At 41.6% G+C, this 23,390-nt stretch overlaps 3 protein-coding genes across 8 annotated transcripts in view; 1 reads left to right on the top strand and 2 right to left on the bottom strand.

Moving 5' to 3' along the window:
* The window catches only part of LOC138637138 (cyclin-dependent kinase 17-like), a 37,839-nt gene extending 28,159 nt beyond the window's left edge, over positions 1-9,680 (bottom strand). For 3 of the 6 annotated variants that reach the window (XR_011312344.1, XM_069725623.1, XM_069725643.1), the window contains exons 1-3: positions 9,385-9,680; positions 3,749-3,909; positions 978-1,142 (exon numbers count right to left, since the gene is read on the bottom strand). Coding sequence is in view for 5 of the 6 variants with exons in the window: in XM_069725623.1 (XP_069581724.1) it covers positions 978-1,142; positions 3,749-3,878 (295 nt within the window). In the remaining variant the exon portion in view is untranslated. Of the gene's footprint in view, positions 1-977; positions 1,143-3,748; positions 3,910-6,791; positions 6,842-9,384 lie in introns of all 6 variants that reach the window. The other 3 variants (XM_069725663.1, XM_069725671.1, XM_069725635.1) reach the window with 2 other exon arrangements.
* Positions 9,681-11,857: 2,177 nt separating this feature from the next.
* On the top strand, positions 11,858-21,963 carry LOC138637177 (transmembrane prolyl 4-hydroxylase-like). The gene is made up of 9 exons (XM_069725688.1): positions 11,858-12,611; positions 12,850-12,931; positions 17,242-17,438; positions 17,599-17,689; positions 18,749-18,911; positions 18,994-19,179; positions 19,550-19,640; positions 19,836-19,959; positions 20,813-21,963. Exons 1-9 carry the CDS (start codon positions 12,255-12,257, stop codon positions 21,025-21,027), a joined length of 1,506 nt encoding a protein of 501 aa, XP_069581789.1. The 5' UTR covers positions 11,858-12,254; the 3' UTR covers positions 21,028-21,963.
* LOC138637197 (secreted frizzled-related protein 2) lies at positions 13,356-14,910 on the bottom strand. The gene is made up of 4 exons (XM_069725712.1): positions 14,352-14,910; positions 13,977-14,152; positions 13,808-13,894; positions 13,356-13,675 (listed from the first exon to the last, which is right to left on the bottom strand). Exons 1-4 carry the CDS (start codon positions 14,870-14,872, stop codon positions 13,356-13,358), a joined length of 1,104 nt encoding a protein of 367 aa, XP_069581813.1. The 5' UTR covers positions 14,873-14,910.
* Positions 21,964-23,390: the final 1,427 nt, after the last annotated feature.

Here is a 23,390-nt window from a genome sequence, read left to right as displayed (position 1 = left end):
CATCATCTTCATTTCCCTCTCTTTTCATCCATCCTTGACTTCCCTTTCCTTAGCGCGTTCTGCCCTACTGCTCTGATATAAGCCGTTCTGCCACAGTGGGAAATTAGATTACTGGGATCCATATAGCCACAGACCACATTATATAATGCAGACAGAAGGAAAAAGTGATTGTGTGAGCATGTCAGTGTTGCGAGTGTGTGCATGTATCTGTATGTTGGATTAAGGTCATTGAAGTTTTATCCTTCCACATTCATATTAAATGTTGTCAGGATGGCTAAATTGTATCAGTAAATACAGTTTTACACTCAGTGAAAATGTACACACGCACACAGACACGCACACGATCTTATGGTAATTAAAATTTACATCTAAGTGACATCAGTGACTGACTTTCCACCCACAGGGGGCAGTATTGCTCAAGCCTAATATTCTGTTCTGGTTGAAATAAAATACATATACATACATACATACATACATATATTACAGCACAGACAAGGAAAAAGTTTCAAAATTGTCTGCCAGAGGGAATGAATTTGTTTGACAATAAGTAGCCTGAAGGCAAAAAAAAAACTTGACTACTAGTAAAAGTCCTGAATTCAAAGTTTCACTTGCGTAGAAGTACTTTAGTATTAGTAACAAAATAGGACTTGTCAATGCAACTGTACTTACATTATCTGTTTATTCTTACCGAGACATTTCTGTGTATGCAACAGTTATGATGTAGCTAGTTGAAGACAAGGTAATCTATATGTATGCTAAGTAGTTTATATATTTGGGTAATTTAAACCTTAACAATACTTTATAAACAGGTGAAATGGCCTGTGGTGGCATACAGAGTAGTTTGTTTGGGTGCTTGTAGTTGTGTGTGTGTGTGTGTGTGTGTGTGTGTGTGTGTGTGTGTGTGTGTGTGTGTGTGTGTGTGTGTGTGTGTGTGTGTGTGTGTGTGTGTGTGTGTGTGTGTGTGTGTGTGTGTGTACCCAAAGATCCAGTCCTGTGCAGGCTCAGGAAGGCTCTGTCTCTTTCCAGCCCCCCACCCGGCTCTCTGCGCAGGGCGGTGCGGCCCAGATGACCGGCATATTGACGCAGGAAGGAGGGAGCACTATGGGAGGCGGGAGGGTGCACAGCGCACACCACCATGGGTTCTGTGATGCACAGCGTAGACGGATAGCCAGGGAGAAGGAGGAAACGAGGGCAGAGAGGAGGAGAGTACAAGAAAAGGCAAGAAAGAGAGGGGGGAAAAAAACTCGGAACGGTAGCAGGTCGACACAACAGAAAAATAGGAAGCGGTCGAAACCAGAAAAAGCAGGATTAGAATGAAGGGGGAGAAAAAAAGAGGGATGAAGAGTTGAGAAAAAGCAGAGGAGAGGGGACAAAGGCAATAAGAAGTAGCAGATGACAGGAATTGTAGGGAAGGGGAGAATAAGAGAAAGAGGAAAAGAAGACGGCACAAGGTCACACAGAGACCAGACACAGACAGGAAGCAGAACATGTAGGAACAGTACAATATGTAGCAGTGATAGATCAAAAGGAGAGAATGCTAACAGTTGCTGTAGTCATGTGAGAGGAAACCGTTGTGGCACACAGTAATATGAATCAAAATGGAAAGTGTATAAGGCATGCAAAGTGGAAAATATGTGAAGTCACTGACTGATGAGGCTGAATACAAAGAACAGATAGTAACAAGGACAGACATGCACACAAACAAACAAGCAGATGCACTGTAGGAAACAGGCCAGAGAGCTAATCAAATCCCTGATGGAAGGACTGCAACATATATTTAGCTAAATGTGGTAGAACATTTTTAACTCCTGCTCCAGGGGTTTTTCAAAGCAAATTACCGTAACCTGATAAATCACCCTCCCTGTCAGCCTGCATGCATCATCACCTTTCTTTCACATTGAGTCTTATTAATGAATCCTTAATGTAAAAGTGGAAGCCAATGTGTCACATCTCCTATCTTTCAAATAATTTCCTCCACATTGCACTTTAAATTCTACTGTGTTTATCAGGCAATACGGTTGAATGTTTCCCTAGATCCCTCACGCGATTACCTTTCTAGTCTCGCTTACTGTAAAACCAGTCCACTAAAAATACAGTTGAAGAACAGCTCTGAGGTCAGTAGCACCAGCTTCTCATTAGCACTTTGAAAAATGTGAGAATTATTTTTTTACCGCTCTTTCGCACCGTCTGACTAATATATATAGAGATGTGAGGAGGGTGGTGATACAGCAAGGGAAAAGGGCAAGAGAACTTGGTAATGTAGAGTAGTTGTTAAAGTTTAATGTCCCTCTCCTCATCCTCTACATCACTTCCTCCATCCCACTCCCTCTCTCACTTGCTGCTTGCTTTCTCTGGAAATGAACTGACATAGCCCGAGCTACTCAAGACAAAAGAGAGGAATGTAAAAATAGAAGGAAAAGGCAGTGGCAGTGAGTGAAATTAATCGGGTAGAAAAATGGATATTGCAGCCGGGGAGCTGAAATAACAGCGGCAATGAACAAACAAAAATGCTCCTTGTAACCAAATTGCAAAGCAGCCAACAAAACACAGTTGTATTTGAACACTGTGACTTCTCTTGTTTTCTTTCTTGTTCTCCGAGACAAAAGCATCTGCTGAAGCAGAGGCAACCTCCCCTGCTCTATGTTCTGACCTGGTTTCTGCCTGGTGCCAGAATAGGACACAAACACACACAAAGCTGAACATGTTCAGACAGTGTCTGGGTGTGAGGTCTCTGAATGTTTTTTTTCCCTAGAGTTGGACCTGCAATCCTGCAAGGTGCCCAGCAGATGGCACCCAGAGTTTCCAAGAATGACATTGCTTTTCACACTTTTTTCCAGAAGCTATGACATTTTCTTTTTCTCATGCGAATACATAAAAGCAGTGTCTCTGAAATCACATAGCTTTGGGAATTCCCACACACTTCCAGCTTACTCTGCCTCTCAGTTTTGATGATACGCAGCAAAATAAAGTGAACAGTGAAATTCATTGTGATGAACCCGATGATGAGGTAAAGATGATGACGGTTAGGATGGTTTCAGTGGGTTTGAAAGCTCAGGTGAAACTGTGCGTCAGTTTTGTGTTTCCATGTCTTTATGAGAGTATTGAGCACACACAGGTTTTTGAAACATGAGCACATACTGCTTATAGGATAGTTGCATTAACAAACGAAATGAAGGACATACAAGAGTGGAGGAGAAGTGCAATATGTGCTGCAATAATTTCAGCATTACCTTCATGCATCACTTACAACGAGCAAGAGTGACCTTTATTTTGACCTTTTCCACCTACACTGTCAGTTTCAAAACACTATATTATTTAATGACTCTTCATGTACTGAAAGATCTTCAAATGAAGTCGTGAGGTCTTAAACTGTTAGAGAACATGAGGAACTGCTCTTTAATAATGGATCATGGGTGGTAAGACACTGGATACAACAGATGCTGGAGTCAAACTAATCACCGTTTGATTTCCAGGAGGGTTATAGAGGTGAAACAATGACTCTTCATCATAATGACAACAAATGCTGCCTTGCTAAATTTTTTTAGAGCTTCTTCTGTTCTGCAGTTTATAGATATAATTCACATTGAGTCTTAGATTTAATTCATGTAACATATTTTTAAGTTGGTTTGTGAGCTGTGAATTTTGAAATAGGTGCCCTTACACATAGTGTATGCTTGTGTGATGGTTTCTGCTGAGGTGTTTGTGTGTACTGTACATGTGTGCGAGTGCACTTGTTCATGTGTCTCACCATTGTCCCTCGCTGTGGATGGCTCATCCAAGGCCATCTGTTCTGCAAGTTCAGACAGAGAGTCATCCACAGGCCGAGCGCTGCGTAGAGACATGGACAGCCTCCGCTTGATTATCTTCATCCTGTCCATCTTCTCAAGCTCACCACCAGGGCCCACGGGCCTAAGGGGGAGGACAAACCACCAACATCATCATTATCATCAAAAGCACCACCTGCAACTCCGACATCATAATCATGGACCTTGTTCTCATTATGACCATCAACAGCTACATTCACACTACCCCGTTAATCTTCATTGCACAATGAAACTAGTGCAGTGCAGCCTCTGCGCATTTTCTACCGTTCTTTGGGTTCCCAATGATTGTGTTTGCTCACGCAGCGTGTGTTCTCATTGTTATGTATTCCAAGTGCAAACATTGCAGAATGAAAGACAAAGAATGAGAGAGAGAGAGAGAGAGAGAGAGAGAGAGAGAGAGAGAGAGAGAGAGAGAGAGAGAGAAACCCAGAGAGGCAGAGAGAAATAGAACAACAAACAAAAATTATACAAAAAAAAACATGTAAATGGCTGACTGTGCAGATCCCCCGAGGTTTCAGACGAGAGCGGCTTTCCTCGATGAGCTGTGATCGACACACATTTTACTGGCTGCTCCATCAACTATTCATGCCATGAATCCACACTATATAAACTTCAGTCTAAAGTGTCGTAACACAAAAATGGCAGACAACTTATCATATGACACAAGAATAAGTGTCTTACTCTATATACATACAAAATTTATATCTGATTGCACAGTAGTCCATTATACACTGCTGTCCTTGTGATATAAACCAAAACTATTTTAATGGAAATCTGGTTTCAAACACGGTACAGAATATATGATGTCACAAAAGACAAAGAAACATCCCATCTGTAAAATAAATGGAGGAGAAAGCACATATTGTTTTTAAAGCAAAGTGCTCTGTATATTCACTGGTGACCCAACTATGTGTATTGTGTATTTGGGCTTGTATACCTCTTAGCGTAAGTAAGCTTTCAAAGTTATATATTGTTTGGAGTGCCCCTTAGCAGACATTTCATATCTGGTTTGCCAGTGTCTGTACAGTATATGTGTCTTTGCATGTGTGTGTTTCTGTGAGTGGAAGTCACTTTGTTTGTCGTATTCCACTATGCTCTGCTGTACTGGCCTGGAGGTAGCGGCAGCTATGGCAGAGTATTTCTGTCTCCCATCCACTTCTTGCTCTGTCTATCTAAACCCATAAGGGCTCTGGAGCTGACATGCACAAGTGCACACACACACACACTGATAGACACAAATACACATTGCACCCACTGCCTTTCTCTTTGTGTCCAACCTGGGAGGCTTCAACAAAAGCCATTCATCCTTTCAGGCTCTCAGTCTTTCAGGCCTATTAGACACAACCAGCGCTCCGAGGGAATTCAAACATCCTCACTCGAGACAACTGGCTTTTTTTCACCACAGGATGAGTTTAGGAGAGTATCTATTGCCAACAACATTGCCTCTGTCAGTTTACATGAGTCCAGTTTGATGTGGTTTGCACCTTAGCTGGATTTATTTCTAAGACAGAAAAAAAAGAAAGTTAAAAAAAAAAAGAGAACAAAAGAGCAAAAGGAAAGCAGCTCACATGCATTTCACATCATCCGTTATGTGGATTATCAGTGTGGAACAAATCTCCCTCCCCCCTCATTTGCATGTTTTCCCAGACTTCATTAAAAAAGAAGCCTGCTTGGACAAGGAGATTGGGTTCTCCTCGTTCAACCTTGCAGTGATCATCCACAAATTTTCGGGAAGAAACGAGTTACATTATGGGAAACAGCTGATCTCTAATGCTCTGCTTATTACCCAGATAAATTAATATCAATGCTATCATTAACTCACATGTATGCCCATATCCAGGCATGCGCGCACAGACATAGACAGACAATAATAACTAATTTCACAGTCTTCATCTTATCTCTGTTGAATTAGCACAGGCAGTAATGGGAATCTCAGTACCCAGCGGGTCATAGAGGGAAATACTTCAGGAAACCACTGTATGTCATATATGTAGTTGAGATTTCTCATTCTATTTAAAGTATGATAGAATAAGGGTTTGTCTCTCTATTACCTTACAGCGTCACAAAATAAGGAAACATTCATTTTACGGAAACTAATAACTTACTTATTCATACATAGTTGTTGTTGTTACCCTAGAGTTGCAAAGTTTTCCCGTCTTATCTGTTTCTGAATTTTTTTATAAAGTGCCACATACACCCACAGACTTTTCGTACGATTGCACAAAGATGAAATCTTCTCTTTAATCTGTAATGGATATATGCAGAAATAAAAATAGACATTTCTTCCCGACGACTGAATTAATGGCTTTTGATTACTTTATATCAACATTTTTGTATTATACATATTGCTGTATGTTGTAATGTTGAAATAAACTAAGGGCCATTAGACTTTTAAACTTAAAGATGATAAAAAGACATTTTAGAGGGTATAAGATGATGAACGTGGCTGTGTGAAGAGCTTGGCAGAGACACACCAGCGAGTGGGACAAGACATGTGGATCCAGGCTGTAGCATGTGCGGGCCACACTCACCAGACACCTGGCAAACCAGGCACTACTCTGATACATAACTCCCACTTAATGGAGGGACACATTCCAGATGACAGAGGTTACACTTACTCCTCCAGCCATTCAATGGCAGTACAGACACCTCTGCCATTTTAGAAAGCAACATAGTACATGAATTCACAAGAATTATAACGTTGTATGTTTAATAAAACAAACACAAGGAAGCAGAGGTCAAAAGGTGAGTAGTACAAAGGACTGAAGCAATAAAACCATCACCGTCTTTGTACCAAGTTATTTATTTGTGTCTGTTAACAGCCTGTGAGCATGTGCACGTGTTTCCAAATGCATGCGTGCGGTGGTTGCATGGTTGTGGTAGCTTGGAGGTGAGGTGAGATGAACTGACACACCCTTGAGGAGGACAGAAGAAGAACATAGTCTGATGTATTCAAGACACACACACCATTTAGGTTGCTAGGTTACAGACCCAGGCTGGAACCACAGTTTCAGTCTCTGAGGTAGAGAAAAGAAGGAGACAGAGAGAGGCAAAAAAGCTGAGAATTCACAATTCACATCTGTCTATACTTGCGCGCACCACACACACACACACAGAGAAAACTTCCAGCCCTCCAGTTCTTGAGATGCTACAGAGCACTGCATCATGCAATCCATGCCAGCCTGGCTCTAGGATTCCTCTGCCAATTTATGCCCTTTAGGAGGCCAAAGAAGGAATGGACCTAAGGATCTGAGCCTGCAGAAACTATGTGTTATACACACACACAGCTAGCTGCATAAATGACACAACTACATACAAAAAGACCACGAAATGTATTTTGTATTTGTTTGACCAAGGTCTCATTTTGTTCCAGCCCTATCGTCTTACACCCTGCACCTCTCTTTTTTTTGTCCTTTTCATCACAAACAAGCATTCTTCTGCAATTCAGTGACACATGAATCATACGCATGCATGCACACACATGCAATGTGGCACAGTGGAACGGGAACTCAGTGCCACTCAAAACACTGCCTCTGCAAAGCGGCCTGAGGATGCATGAGTAATGCACAAATCTGCCCAACTACAGAATCCCACACACATCCACACAAACACACATAAACAAACAGATAAGTCAAACAACAGCCCATTCTCTTCATAAGCCCAATGGCTTCTCCTCAACATCTCCTCCATCGCTGAACCCAAATCTCCAGAGTTAGATAAAGAGAACAAAATACAGAAAGAAGATTAATGAATGAGCACAAGCAGACTCAAAACAAAGTGCAAAAGAACAGGCAAAAGATCAGAAATGCCATTTCAGCCACAAGAAAAGAGGGAGAATAGTGTTTGACTCTGAATGAATGAATGTTGGCAGATCTGGCACACAACGATCACGCAAAGTACAGAATGATTTTCACAACTTCATTTCAGCCTAAGAAATGTGATTGAAGTCAATACCACATTATTAATTAGAATAGCTTTCCAAAGCCTATATGGCAGATGATGCAAAAAATACAATGTAAATCAAAATAATCAAACTGATGTTCAATGTTGTATCATTGTACATTATATCCGTATTATTAATAGTCAAGGCAGTGCGGTAAAAGCAATTATAAATCTCAGTGCGGCCCTTTTCCTGTGATTAAATTGCTCCTTTTTTTTTTTTAACTATTAGGAAAACTGTCACAGTATAAAGAACACACCAGCAAATGCATACAATTAAGATTAAAAACTTTTTTTTTTCCAAGTTTACTTTTTTTATGCAATCAGAACAGTGGGATCTGCGTTTGCATTTCCATGTAACATCCAACATTATAGCAGGAGTTTGAGTGCAATCTGAGCCTGCCACGAATCTTTGCATGTAAACTACTATTGAAAATCAATACAGTATTTTGAGCATCCACACAGTGTCACGAAACATCGTGATACTCAAGTCCATCCATGTTTTCTTATACCCCCTAAACCACAAGAAAGAAAGAAAGAAAGAAAGAAAGAAAGAGCCCTATAAGAACATAAAAGGTCATGAGATGAGATAGTATAGTTATATTGTATAGGGCATTTAAATAGACAATAAAAAAAAAAGTATAGGTCCTAGAGGGGGGTTATTATTATGGGATTAGTTTGATTTGTCAGTCTGGGTGCATCGCAAGGGCAAAAGAACTGACGGGTGCGCATGATTTTCAATCTGGACATCCACCGTGACATATATAATTTAGCGCTAAATGATACTCCCAACACGCTGCTAAGACATTACGCGTTCAGAGACATGCGTTTACCAATGGCATTACTAATTGTTCAACCTAATTTGGTGTTCGCCCCACATCCGCGAGGTTATTAGCGACAACGCCGCGGGACCGCAGCACTGTGCCGTCACATTTGCGGACGAGAGAAGGTCCTGATGTCCCGTGTAGTTGCTCGACATGACTGCAGGCTGAGCCAGTACGTATGAATCCCACAAACCCAACACGCGGCGCTTCACGTCGGGCCTGGCTGGCAGAGATTCGCCGACCTTTCCGGGCCTTTTGCGTTTTCGGTCAGTTCCTCTCTCCCCGTGTTTTCCTGACGCAAGTATCCGGGAGGAGGAGAATGAGGCAGGGCAAAGAAAAGTTAGACAGCCGCCCCGGCCGGCTCAGAAACTCTGTGGAAATGGAACCGAGGGTCATCTCAGAGATTATCACGACATCTAGATGTGCATTTGCACGAGTTAGGGCACCAAAATGTCTGAATTTTTTTTTTTTTTTTTTTTTCCCCAAATAAATCGCTTCAAAAACTTCCCATTCTTATTTGGTCGCCGTTTATCGGTTGTATCTGACATGGTGTCACTTTAATGTCCCTACCCCGCGAGGAGCACCAAAGTATCCCACACTAGTTGTAGCCCAGTCACGATCATTAAAACACCTTTTATTTTGACGAGTCGAAAAATAAGGCCACCTGCAATGTCCGATGATACGACAACATGGTTATCGGTGGCCGGTTATTCCAACATACAGGATCAAAACAAGACTGGCCGAACATAAACAAACACATAAAAAAAAAAAAAAAACATAACACCGCTGCCACTGACCTGCTCGTGTTTCTTCTGCAGGAGACTTATTGTTCCGTTTGTGTGTGGTAATCCAGGCAACACGCCGAGATGAATCCACTGCGACAAGTTCCTCCAACTACTTTGCTACAAAACACGCCAGATCGCCTGCTACCCGCGGGGTATTTCTTATCCCAGTGTTACACGGCCTGTCGCCGAGTCCGCTCGCCTGAATAAGTGCATTGTTGATCGGCAATAAGTCATCCTTTGTATTAACTTTCGCTTGTGATCAGCGCCGTCCCGTCCCGTGTTGATCAGCCATATCGCTGCTGCTGTGGATCCCAAGTGGAAGCGGTGGCGTGATCCCGGAAAACACCGCAAGGGGTGTGTGTGTGTGTGTGTGTGTGTGTGTGTGTTTGTGCGTGACTAGTGAGGATCATACCCTTTAACACCCACCCCCACCCCCATCCCCTCCTCCAAGAGTCCCTCTCTCACTATATAAAGGCAGGTCAGATGGATTAATTTGAAGGGTTCTGTCACCGGGGAAATTAGCCTTCATTATCCAAGCCCCATTCCCACCTAAACCCTCAGAGAATATTCCTGGTGAATAATGCATGGTGATTATGGAAATCCGACAGTATGATACACCTCTGCCTAACTGGGAACAACATGATGGAAGTTTTGGAAATTCCTGAAGTCCCAAAGATTTAAAGTTTGATTACATGAATTGAACTGACAAGGTCATTCAGTGTAAAACACGCATATAATCCACAGCTGTCTAATTGATTTTGTCCACGGTAGCCCCATGTTGTTCCCAATCATGTTATCCTTTCGATATAGTGACCTGATTGGAATATTTTCATCACATATAGCTTTAAATGAAAGTGAAAGTAAAAGTAAATTGTGATTTGTATTTCACGGGGATCACCTGGATCCCCCACCAATTACGTCGAGAATCACGGATGACACAGCAAACACAAGTTGGCGAGGAGAAGTCAGCCCGCTGGCCTTCAGCGCCACCGTGTGGTCAATTCAAAACAGCAGAATCATGTTTTCATTCTCAGGCCAGATTCATTCACTTGGAGTAGATCCCATAGGGACTGTTTAACCTCTGGTCTGAATCGTAGAGGGGCAACACTTTCTGTGTTAAGGTGCTGACACTGCCACAAAAAGTTGTTTTTCCTGAACTCTGGCCCGGCTTTATTTCCATATTTCATCAAATGAGGATAAACCACCAGGATTTGCATCATTTAATGTTTGAGGAGGTCTTAAAACACAAAACGCTGAATTTGGGAGGGATTAAAAAACATAAATATATGCTATAATGATAAATAAAGTTTCATATTTACTATCTTTACAGCTTTTTGGTAAATAGTTGTGCATATGTTTATGTAGGCTATTTATTGTTTGTTTATTTTTTATTTCAAGCAAAGCTCTCAGGTAAAAACATTTCCCTGCACCTGTAAGGCCTACATGTTGTATGCTGCAAAATAAAGGTTTTGAGTCTTGAGTATAATAATGATTGTAAAATAAAATAATCCATTTGACACAATTAACATTTAAACCAATAACATCAACAAAAACACAGCAGGGCTCTCCATCAACCTGAAACCACACACTGCATCTCTGTTGCATGTGTCCTATGCAAATGCATTTGAAAACAAATAGAAACAAGTACTGGTAACCACTTTATAATACATTAAACGATGTTATGCCATATAACTCAAGATACAGTAAACATTCTATTGGAAACTATACTTTAAATAATGAAGATTTATTTAATGTGTTCTGATATCACCATAAATTCTCAACAAGGAATAAAAGTCCGTAAATTATTTTTCTTACCCAAAGAGTAAAACAGTTGAAAAAAAAACAAGTAGAGCTTTCTGAGACTATGTTTAATTATATGGATAATCAATATTATGTGGCCTTTAAGAATTTTTTTCAAATCAGGATATTTTGACTGCTTTGAATTTGGCCAAGTTCAAATCTCTGATAATTCCCATTCTTTGCGGACAACTCGGCCTATATAATACTTGGCACACATAATTTGAAAACTAAAGTTGTAGCCTACATCTAAAAGTCTACATTTCAGAGGGGATGTTATCTTTTTTATATATATATATATATTCCAAGACAGTTGCTTGACAGCTATTACTACCAATGAAGATTTTACGGAAAAGCACAATATAAGCTTATAAAATGCCAAAAAGAGTAAACCGGTGGTTCTCAAACAAAAGCTGAGAACCTAGATGTCTATGGGTGGCTGCATCAAATATATTTCCCATTTAATCTTCTCAGATAGTCTTTTTTTTTTTTTTTAAATAACTTCGTGAGGCTTGATAAGGTAAAAAAAAAAAAAAATCATGACATAATTCACAAAACCGCAAAGATTAGAGAAAAGTCCACAATAACATAACATTAATACAAAAATGTGTATCGGGCGTTGGCCATTAGAGGGCGCTAGTGGTTTACCGCGGCCCCCGAAGCGGCTGCTTCTTCGGTCGTGACTCGTTAGCTTGTCCGTCTTGTTGTTAGGCAGGTTGTCAGGGGCAGCGCATCAGTTAGCTAACGCGGGATTAAAGGACTCGAGTAAATGATGACACATTTATTTATCACAGAATACGACCGTCGGCACACCTGCACTGTCGCTCGAAGTTGCCCCGTCTGCTCGGGTGAAAGCAGCAGAGACGTCAGCGTCGCTTTTTATCGAAACGGCCAAAGGTTTGGAGTCGGGTTTGCTCCGTAGCGAGCCAGCGAGGTTTGCTGACATCTTAGCAGCAAAGTAACGTTGTCAGACGGGCCTTGTCTGATTTGAGTTTTTGCAGCCACGTGACACAGTAAATCTCTATATCCCTTGATTATTTTTTCATTGCTATTGGTTTTGCGCAACAACAACAACAACAAAAAAAATGGAAGACGTTCATGAAGATTTACTGGAGCGGGAAGAATCCGACGACATGCCGTCAATTCCGCCTTTCCCTTTTCGCTCCACCCGGCTGCACATCCAGAGAAGCAACGTCTGCTCCCGGGCGTATTTCGTCGTGGTCATGGTCTTCTTTCACGTGTACATCCTGAATGTCATCGCCCTGCTGCTGTACGTGCACTACAACAACGGCCCCGGGGATCTGGTCAGTGGGAACGGGGGTTCCTCGTCACCTGTCGGCGACGGCGGAAGCCCTTCGCCCGATCCCGCCGCATCTTCCGGAGAGCTGCAGGTGGAGGACTACAGCCACAGTTTCAGTCTTCCCCGCATTGAAGGGATCCGGGTGAGAAACGGGCGTGATTTCAGTATCATAGTGCATGATAAGTACCAGTAAGTAGTAAGTATCGGTACATTCAGTCAGGACGTTTTTGCTGTGAAAAGCCTTTAACAAAATGTTGCCTTATACTCTAAAAGTGATTTATAATTGCAAAAGCCCACCCTAAGGTGATATATTTAATTTAATGTGACAGAGGTGCCTATAGCCATATTCATGCATTGGAAACGTCTCCTTCCGTCTGCAGGTTGGACACATTCAGCAAGTGTCCCTTGTGCCCGACAGAACCCACGAGATGAAGACGCTCAGTCTGAAACCTCTGCTGTTTGGTAAGTACGCTCGAGTTTTTTTTGTTAGTTTTTGTGGTATGAGCTGCTGTTTGTGTATAAATTGCATTTCATTCAGATTTAGAACACAGTTTAATCACTCTCAAAGCCGTACATGCAGTATTGCAGCAATATTAACTTAAAATTCACAGATATGTACATATTCTATTAGACATCTTTTATGTCTTTGACCGCCACTGCCTGAAAGACACATTGTTGGTGATTGATGATCCTTTGTAAACCAGCTGGCGATATATTTTTCTTCCATAACAACTTGTTTGGACATGATTTTTTTTTTTCTATACTACATGAATTATTTACAGTTGTAGGCTTATGGTTACATTCTACATACTATCCGCTAACCATAGCTGCATGATGCTTCTTTCACAATTCAGTTATTTTGGATATTCTAACTGAACACATAATCCTAGTTCCTGCATCGGTGGTGTTTCCATTTGCGTGCAGCTGCCATCAGGTCCTTGTCTTGTCTTTGCCAGGCGTAAGCCTTGTTGACCACCAGGCGCTCCCCCTGCACTGCGCCTGTTATTATGAAGGTGCCGCCTTGTGGGTGTTGCCGCGTCATGTTCCTTACACAGGTGGCATCCCTCTCCAGCCACAGCTGAATGCGGTGGCGGATTTGCCCACCTAACAAAGATCCATACTTCAGAACGTGCAGTTTAGCAGTCAATGAGAACTGAGATAGACTGACTGGACTATATTTGAGCCTTGCCAGACGTAGTTTCACAACTGGGAAGACAGAAGGTAAACACAAAGCCTGAATGATGACATCTCTCTATAAAACAATGCACTCATGTCTAACTATTTTAAACAAGAATAAGTGCTGAGAAGGATTATAGGTAGAACAATCCTGGTACTCACCAAAATCACTCCGACAAAATGTCTCCAGTGTATCTTTTGAAGATGATGTCTCCTCCAGCTCACAGTCCCGACAGCTTGCCTGAGGCACTGAAATAGTCAAACCACTAATTGAATCATTTGTTGAATGAGGTCAACTCAAGCATGTGTTTCTGCTTGTTCAGTTTTTCACCTCCTCGCCCTGCTGTGTGAACAGTGGTGTTGGTGACGGAGGAGATACACATGAGATGGTTTGCGGGATACTGGTCACACCGCAGAATTTCGGGCCAGGGGTAACCATAGCAACTCATGATTGGTGCGCAGCTGTCCCGTACAGATTCACACAAACTCCTGCAGGGTGAAATAAACCTGATAAAGAAGAGATGGAGAAGGGACATGAGCAGCAATGAATAGATGAAAGGATTTGAATCAGTAACGTAGTGGTGGAGAGCACACAAAACTTGACAGAAAATGGCTTTTGAAAATCACAATTCCTACAAAAAGTCAGATTTCTTGAAATATAAACTATATGAATTGACCATATAAAAAACATTTTGTGTAGTCTTACCTGTCAAGGCAGATGGGAGTGAAGAGAGAGCAGAGGAAGATGCGGGCACCAGGGTGACACTCTCTGGCAAGTAGTGGCAACCAGCTGGCACTCTGTTGTACAGCCTCAGCTGGAGTCTCGTGGCCCAGCAGGTTGGGCATCCTCATGGTGTTGTAGCCAATGTTTTGGCACAAGGCCATGCCCGACGGGATAGGGACACAGTGAGAGGAGCTGCGGGGTTCCCAAAGTCCCCCTTCACTGATAGAATGTGTGGACCTAAAGTTAGTCATCGCCGTACCAGGGTCTCCCCACACCTCACCATCCTCTCCTGCTGCAATTCCTGCTTTAGAAACCAGAGTATCTCCAAATCCAGTTTCACTTGTTCTGTCACTGCCTTTGTTCTTTACTCCAGATCGAACCCTACCCTCTGCCCTCACTCGTCCCTCCAGTCCTCCCCTTACTCTACCAGGACTCAGCGCTAATGGGCTGCTTGGCCCAGCAAGCAGAAGGAGGAATAGTAGGGAGGCTGAATGGAAGGACATTGTGGATATAAAATGAGGACAGAGCACTGCAGTTATCCTGGGACAGAGGTCAGAAAGCAGGAGAAATCCTGAAGTTTGTCTCTTGAGTAAATAATGGTGTCTGTGTGAAAGTAGAGGGGAGGACAGCAGAATAGGTGTATTTATAGTGGGCGGAAACAGATTTGCATAGGAAGGGCTATGGGGAGGTGTAGAGAACAGTAGGCAGAAGGGGTGGGGTACATGTTAAAGTGTTAAGAGAGTTGTGGATCCACTTCTATTCATGAGGGAGTTTAGGTGTATTTGACAGAGTGCACAATTAGTAACAAATATTTTTTAATATTTTTGTGCCTACAGCTTGAATTGAGGAAGATGGTGGTTCTTATATAATGAGACTCTTGACAAGTGAAACCTTTCCAACCCACATTTTCTTCCAACCCACACTTAATTACCCTGTCCCGCCCTGACCTCTTTGCTTTTTGCAAATGTTTTTTATCCTGTTCTCCTCCTAAGATTCGATTTGTTATGAATACTTATAGCTCAGAAGAAAGTGAAGATTCCAGTCAAAGTAAAGAGACAAAGTGCCCATGGGTTGAGGTCATTACTGAACCATAAACCTTCAAGAGAAGTTCATCAAAAAGTCTCTTAAAGTGACAGAACGTGTGAAACCTGTATTCAGACACTTGCATATGTAGAAGTGCACACTGTGTATGCATTTGTATGTGTGTGAACATGCACATAGGATACGAACAAAATTGGTGTTGTCCTGCTGTGTAGCCATGGCCTGATTCTTGTTCAGACAAGCAGGTCACTTCCTTTCCGGGGGAGAAAGAGAGACATCGGTGGGAGGGAGAAGAGGAAGGCTCAGTGCCCCTTCATTCATATCAGTTATCCAGATTAATGAGGCTTGACTGGACAATAGGAATTAACTAAGGGTACAGTGTAAAAGACACGGGTGACAAACAAGGCCTCTACTGTACAAGCAGCCAACCTGCTGGAAGCCTTTTATTAGGAGGGATTGCTGTTTGGATTTCTGGAAGAAAACAGGAGGAAATTATGAAACAGTAGTTTGTGCCCTCACACTGTATCTGTGTTCATTGAATGCATCTAAGACAATACATCTTTGGGCTTTTTGCTGGTGTAACTCATTTTTTAGGGAACGTGAGTAGACCTATTGAAAAACAAAACAGATTCCAAAAATAGAGTTTCAAATAAAGGATGAAGGACTGTTTTATGTGGGATGTTTTGGTGCAACATCACCAGTAAGTATAGTCAGTGTAAATGTGAATGAGTGCACCAAATTGTGATTGGGTTACTACTTTGTGCTGATTGAAATGAGCAGTTATTGACTCCCAGAAGCATGCACTGCCTAACCCCTCCGGTAGAAGCCCAGTATTGTCACTCGTTAAAACTGCCTATGGGATAGGATGTAACACTAATGACTAACTGTGACCGAGGGGAATAGCTTGTACTCATTATATACACAGTCTATATACACTGTCACTAAGTGTTGCTGTGTTAAACACCTACAAAGCATCAACAAATACAGGTATTATTACATTACATTTGCTTTAGCTTCCTTTTGACACAGTTAATTGTAATGTAATATTAGAACCTATATTTAACTCTTTATTCCTGCAGTCTGGAGCAATACAACATGAAAATTATTTTTTTATTCTCGGAACTTATGAAAATATGAAGTGCTGAAAAGGATTTTATTGAAATTACTTTAGCCTTTATTGGAATGCGTTGATCAGACGGTCTCAAACTTTCCCTGATAGGTTTTGTCAGGCTATCTAAATAATCACCTTAGTCGTCTGACAGATCAAGCCGGCACTGTTAACAGAAATCAGTCACTCACCAGTTCAGGTGTGCAACAAAGAGGTTGTGAGCGTGAAACTTTCACACTAGAAATAATAAAAAAAAAAAAAAAATACATTTAAGTGATAGAAGAGGCATCAGTAATTATCAATATCCAAATGAACAGACAGAGTTCCAGTTTATTTGCTTTTTTTTTATCTCTCGGTGGCTTTACTGCTAACAGTCATGTGTAATGTGTGAGTCATTATGAACTGTAGTCAATCTATGAACAAACTCTGAATCTCAATCACACTTTGCATGTTTTTACGTACCTAATCTCTAAGCCGATCTCTTTGATAGATCATACAATTGTATCCTTGATCCTCACTTGGCTCTTCGAGATAATTTGTGATTTGAACAACCTGTGACTGAGTTAAGGTGTCGTAAGATTGTATTTCTAATGGGGAAATTGAAGACTCTGTGATTTAGGTATTTGAAAAAAAGGTGTCCGCATTTCACACAGCATTTAGCCACACATGCCAAAGGCTGTACCATGTCCTTACATTGGCCACTGTTGTCTTTTTCCTTGTCAGAGATCCCTGGCTTCCTGACAGAAGAGGAGTGCCGTGTGGTGGTGCAGCTGGCTCAGCTCAAGGGTCTGATGGACAGCCAGGCGACAGCACCAAGCCAGGGACAAGAGCAGTCAAACCCGCCATTGCTTTCTCTCAGCACAGACGAGGTCTTCAGTCTGTTGGACTTGAACCAAGATGGGCTGCTTCAGAAGCAGGAGGTAACAAGAGAGAAACATCGTGCATCTATATTCCATATAGCTGCAGGAGGAAAGTAGATTTCCAGAAAATCCATTTCAAGCAATGAAAAATACAATGAATTGTCTGAACATCATATGCTTTTTGTTGAAAGGAGAAAAAACATTGTGGTCTCTCCTTTAGATTGTGAGTCATTCACGCTCTCGGGATGGAACTTGGTTGAGCCCAGACAACCTGAGGCAGATACTGACTGGTCTGGAAGCGTGCCCAACAGGTCTGTGCTCCTGTGGTTCATGTGTGTCAGGACATTTGTGAATGTTCTGAGTTATTTCATTTAGGAAAGAACTTCAAGTTAAGGCTCCTAACTAAAGGAATTTATAAGGCACAGTAGAAACTGAATGTGCAATAATTTCATCTTTTAACCATGAAAAATGAAAAAAGGTACCATTATTCTTTCAGAAATGTGATCGGGCTCTTTAGGAAGCAAATTTGAAAATGCCGAAGGAGTTAGAAAAGTTTCCAGAACAAATGCAGGCACTGATTTTACTTTTGTTTTTTAGACTACATGAAATATGTCCTCTGGTTTCTCTGCTTCCAACACACTTACACCTTCTTAACTGAATGGTTCAAGATGAAAACGTCGGATTCAAATGTGTAACTGGTAGATATACTACATTAGTCTCCTATTGTGTGTGTGTGTGTGTGTGTGTGTGTGTGTGTGTGTGTGTGTGTGTGTGTGTGTGTGTGTGTGTGTGTGTGTGTGTGTGTGTGTGTGTGTGTGTGTGTTTTCTGCAGTGACAGTGCAGTAAATGGCTGACGGGTGGCTGTGATTGCGTGCAAGTCTTTGTGAGTGGCAAGGCAGGAAGAGGAGTGACACCGTTTTGACCTGACGCCATTGTGTCAGGCGTTGTACACGTCCCGGTCCGGATGTGCCTCGTCCTATCTCATTAAAAACTGATTATTCTCCAACCCCTTTCCTTAATTTTCCCCCGGATACCCTGTATCCCCCAACTCCCTCCTCCACACTCTCTGGTGAGCCCACCGCCCCCTCCCCAGCCACCTCTTCACTGGCTCCCCAGAGTTATTGTTGCGGCTGGGGCGCGGCCTCCCGGGGGAACTGATGGGAGCCAGACAATCATTCAGCTGAGAGTAACAGCACGCGGTTGGACAAAGAGGGAAGAAATGGAGGAAAACGGAGAGGAGGGAGGCTGTTGTAGCCTGCTGTTCACTGTACAATAATTCAAGTGAAAATCAAACTCCGTTGGAATCATGATACTGCATAACTGACGGACCGGTTTAATAATTTGTCTACTTCGGTTTGTGTGTCTGGCAGGGATGCTATCTTTGGGGGACTTCAGGCGTGTTTATGATATGTCCCAACGTCCAGGACAACAGCGCAGTGGGAAGCTCCACGGTCAGTTCAAACAGAGGAGCAAGCATACGTGGCTTTATCAATGTCCAGGATCTCACCACGTGCTGCGCACGCTCAGAAACAGGTCACTACCTACGCACAGTCTTTGCCGTGCCCCTCGTGACCCACACAACTGTAACTGAAACGTTCTCCTTTCTTTTTCTCAGAGTGATCGGTCTGACACGTCTGCCCTCTGCATTGGTTGAACTGAGTGAACCGCTGCAGGTAATTCGCTATGAGAACGGAGACTTCAGTAATGCCCACCATGACAGCAGCCTGTCCCGCTCAGAGACTACCTGTGCACACACGCGTCTGGCAGGAAACACGTCTGCTCTCACAGAGGTCTCCTGCAGGTATGTGTATTTTCTGTGAAGTTTTGATATTTTAGAAGTGCTTTAATTATACAGCCAGGACAACCTTAATTATCTCCAAATCGGCTTAGCTCAGTCGTTATCACTTTGAGTGATTACAAACATTTATAATGGATGATGCAATATTTAAACGGGAGCTTTTTGTTTTTAATAGCGAGTTGTGGCACGATCGGTTTTAGGCACTAATTTATTTGTCGTCAATGTTTAAATTATATAATTGTATTGAAGTTGTCATTGCTTTTGGGGGTTAGTCAAAGTGTTTGTGCATTAAACAAATTAGTGTCCCTTTTGGTTACGGGGAGACATTTTTCACAATTGTCTGTATTTGTTGCTCCCTCTCGTTCTATCCCAGGTATCTTACAGTGTCGTTCTACCTCAGCTCAGTAGATGAAGGTGGTGAAACCACCTTTCCCGTGGCAGACAATCGTACCTATGAGGAGCAGGTAAATGTGCTCTCACAATCGACAGCCTTGAACCAGCAAAGCCTCTCTTCTTTTCCCACTGTGAGATGACAATTATATGACCTTTCTGCTTCTGATAATGCACACATACGATGACCTACGACGAGTAATCAGTTACTTAAGAAAAAAAACAACACAAGCTTAGACACAAGCTGTTTACAGTCTTGTGTGTTTTAGGCACTGTTTCAGGATGGAGTGGATTTTACAGACACTCAGGAGACATGTAGCAGAGGGAATCTGAGAATGAAACCTACTGCTGGGACAGCTCTCCTCTGGTACAACCATCTTTCCGATGGTCAAGGTATGAATGGAAAATCTGAATTATATCATCTGCACAAGGTACCAAGTGAGCTGTTTAGTATCTTGATTTGAGTTCATCTATTGTTGGCAGCACTGTACATCAGCTCCGTGTCAGTAGACTTTAGGCCTGAATCCAGGGAGACGCAGACATGCAAGTGTACGTTTTTAATGCCAACTTCTCTATAGATGGTTACAGAGATGAAAACTTATCAGATTTAACTTCTGTTATATGTATCATTGACCTAAATTACATAAATCTTGTGAGAAGATGATCTGTTTCAGAATTTCTGAGACAAGAGCCAGTTTTGCCGATATCAGCTGACAGTCATATGATCTGCTGAAAACCTGGAGTGGAGCACATACTTAAATTGAAGTGTTCGGCTCTCACTTTTTTTGCCCTTGACTTTCCTTCTCCAGTCGTTGTGGGATCTCGGATTACATTTTTGTCTCCTTCCACGCATTTTTCTTTGCCTGAAATGATAATATGATTGTGTTCAAGGAGACTGTGACACTCTGTCACAATACCAGGTGACTGGATGATTTTCAAAAATGACGCTGTCGGTCTGTCATATGACTAGGGATAACTCATTTCAACAATCAAAACACCTTATTGCATATTAAAGTAACTTAATAAGGCAACAGCGTATGTATGATGGCCAGTATGATACATTTTAATCCCGGTGATTTGCAGCTACATTGCAAGCATGTTACTTGGTTTCACGATAGGGGCACTTCTCCATTAGCTTAAACAAAACTAAATCTTTTGATTTTCATAGAAAAGAAAAACGTAGCTGTCGTAGCTTTAAGCTTTTTATATCTTTAATACTGTTCATCTGCTCCCCCGGCTTCCTCAGGTTGGATGGGCGAGCTGGACGAGTATTCCCTGCATGGTGACTGCCCAGTCAGGCGTGGGGTGAAGTGGGTGGCCAACAGCTGGGTAAACGTGGACCCAGATCACCAGCAGCAGGCCCGCTACCAGAGACTAGTTGCTCAAAGGCATCGAGCTAAATCGGGCATAGAGGACCATTACCAATCCCTCTCACACAGTGACCTCCACCAGGATCTATAGCTGGGATTTTTTTTTAATGACAAGACAAAGCAACCATAACTTTAAGAATTAGTCAGTCTTGCATCTATGAACCCAGTGAAGCATGATGGACCTTTCCACAATGTCAGATGTTCTCGTCAAAAGGAAAATTGCACAAAATAGCATCACATATCTTCTCCTTTCAGTAAATCCGTCTTGCAAGTTTGGTGAATTTTATTATCACTTTTAATATAAAATGAAAGTATGGGGGAAGAGACTGTTCATTTTTAATACATCAATTACAAATACACATATCTAACAGAGTAATTTGTCATTCTCTGGGAAGTCGCACCTTAAAACAATATTGCTGATTTAGAGTAGCAGATTATATACGGACATAATGAATTGAGTTGGGAAAGATGTAGTCATGTGTAAGAGATAAACCTGCTTACCTCCCTTTTCCATCTAGGTTTACTGGACATCTGCCCCTGTTGCAGGTCAATGTTATTTATTGTTCTGGAGTGAAAGCCTTTTGTTACAAACCATATCACTATTCATATATGAATGTGTTCCTGAGGGAAAATTTTATGAGACTTTGTATGATTGTTCTGTTCTTCAGTTTTATTTCCAGAGTTCCGGAGCTTTTATCATGAAGTATTATTTAATGAGAGTTTAATATACCTATTGCAGATAGACAAAAGGATCACTTTTCACACTGGTTGTGCGAGGCCAGTCCTTCAGGTGTAATTCAAGCGTAGATCTTTGGAGTTCCAACTTTTGTGTTTGTCATCCTCACAAGTCAAACATATTTATTGTCTGTGACTATTTATTTGAGTGTTATTTATTACCACCACTTGGTGATTTAAGTTAAAGTAATGCATATTTATAACAAGCTTGATGTTGCACTGAATATGTTTCTGAATTTTATTGCGTTTTATTATATGATATAAAATATATATAAAGCAATGTTTTATTAGTGGTGTTGTGTGATTGGTCATGCTTGAATCTGTTGATATATACAATGACCCCTAGATGTCGCCCAGCATCAAGTTCAGCACTACAATTTTTTTTTACTTGTGACTTAAATATGAGCCTTTTCAGAAATGTACAGCTGCTGTACAAGTGAGCTGTTAGTTCCTGTGGATAAGCCACTAATATTCTATATTAGTGTGCTTATGTGTACCTGACATGTAAGTGAGGACACTTGGACATTCTGGATGGACAAACTCTATAACCAGCAGGCACCGGCTGTAACCTCACAACCACATAATTCTGTCAAAGACTCCAGTGAAATCTCACTTGAAGTAAGTATTCAGACTCTTTCATTTATAGCCGCACCACATTTATCGGACAGTCCATTTGAGTTAGTCCTGCATCTAAAATGTTACATAAATTAATGTAAAGATTTATGATTTATTGCTGAAAGTCAAAGGAAGTTTAATCAATTTAACTGTCATGACTAAATAATAATGTGCATGCAGCTTTTTAATGTTGCATCGAAAGACATCTCTTTTTTTTTTTTTTACATTTCCATACGGTTACATTTTAGAGGATGCTAATAGTTTGTAGCTTCTGTAAAGTATTGATATTTAGTTTAAAGTTACTAGTAGATACAGTTTCATACAGGTCATTTAGAATCTATTTACTAATGAGTGGGTACATCAATTTCTAGTTCCAGTACATCTCTGAGAGACCTACTGCAGGTGGGGAGATTAATGAAGAAGAATAGCAAGATTAAAAATCTTTAAAAAAAAACAAAAAAACAATTGTAATGTAAGAAAACTTTAGTAAAAAAAAAAAAAAAAATTGTTTAGGGGCCCCTAGCGCGCTCTGTACTCATTGGTGGATGATGAGACAATTGGCCTGTGGACAAAGACATGGAATAGGCCCCGCCCATTTCTTTAGATGGCTCACATAGATGCACAACTATAAACTGCACATTGCTGGTTGTTTTGTGTCTTTTTTGACAACAAAGATGTAGTGTTTTGCAGTCATTTTGTGTGTCATCTTTATTAATTAACTGACACCATTTCGTGTTTTTTTTTGTCTCTCTTTAGTCATTATAGTATATGTCTCTTTCACAAACCATTTGTGGTTCTTCTGGCTATTTTGTCATTCAATCGGTATTTTTAAATGTTTTGTGTCTCCAGTCATGTAACTTTCCATGAGGACATGTTAACAGTTCCCGGAGACAGAGGTTTTGATCCCTTTGACAATGTGGGCCCCTGTGCCTGGGCCCGACACTACCGTTCAGTAATCCACACGTACTCGCACGCGTGGATGACAAAACAGCCCACGTCACCTCGAAATATTGACAAAATAAGCGGCGCAAATCGGACCCAATCAGCCGACGTTTCGGGCATCCATCCGCGGTTATTTGCGTGATTCCAGGTCAAGAACGTACG

This window comes from Brachyistius frenatus, unplaced genomic scaffold (genome assembly GCF_029030835.1).
Source record: "Brachyistius frenatus isolate BFR_SWC_R1_liver_20210118 unplaced genomic scaffold, ASM2903083v1 Contig_6, whole genome shotgun sequence".
NCBI classification, from domain to species: Eukaryota; Metazoa; Chordata; class Actinopteri; family Embiotocidae; genus Brachyistius; species Brachyistius frenatus.
Note: the sequence above shows the minus strand (reverse complement) of the source record. Positions and strands in the feature narration are given on the sequence as shown.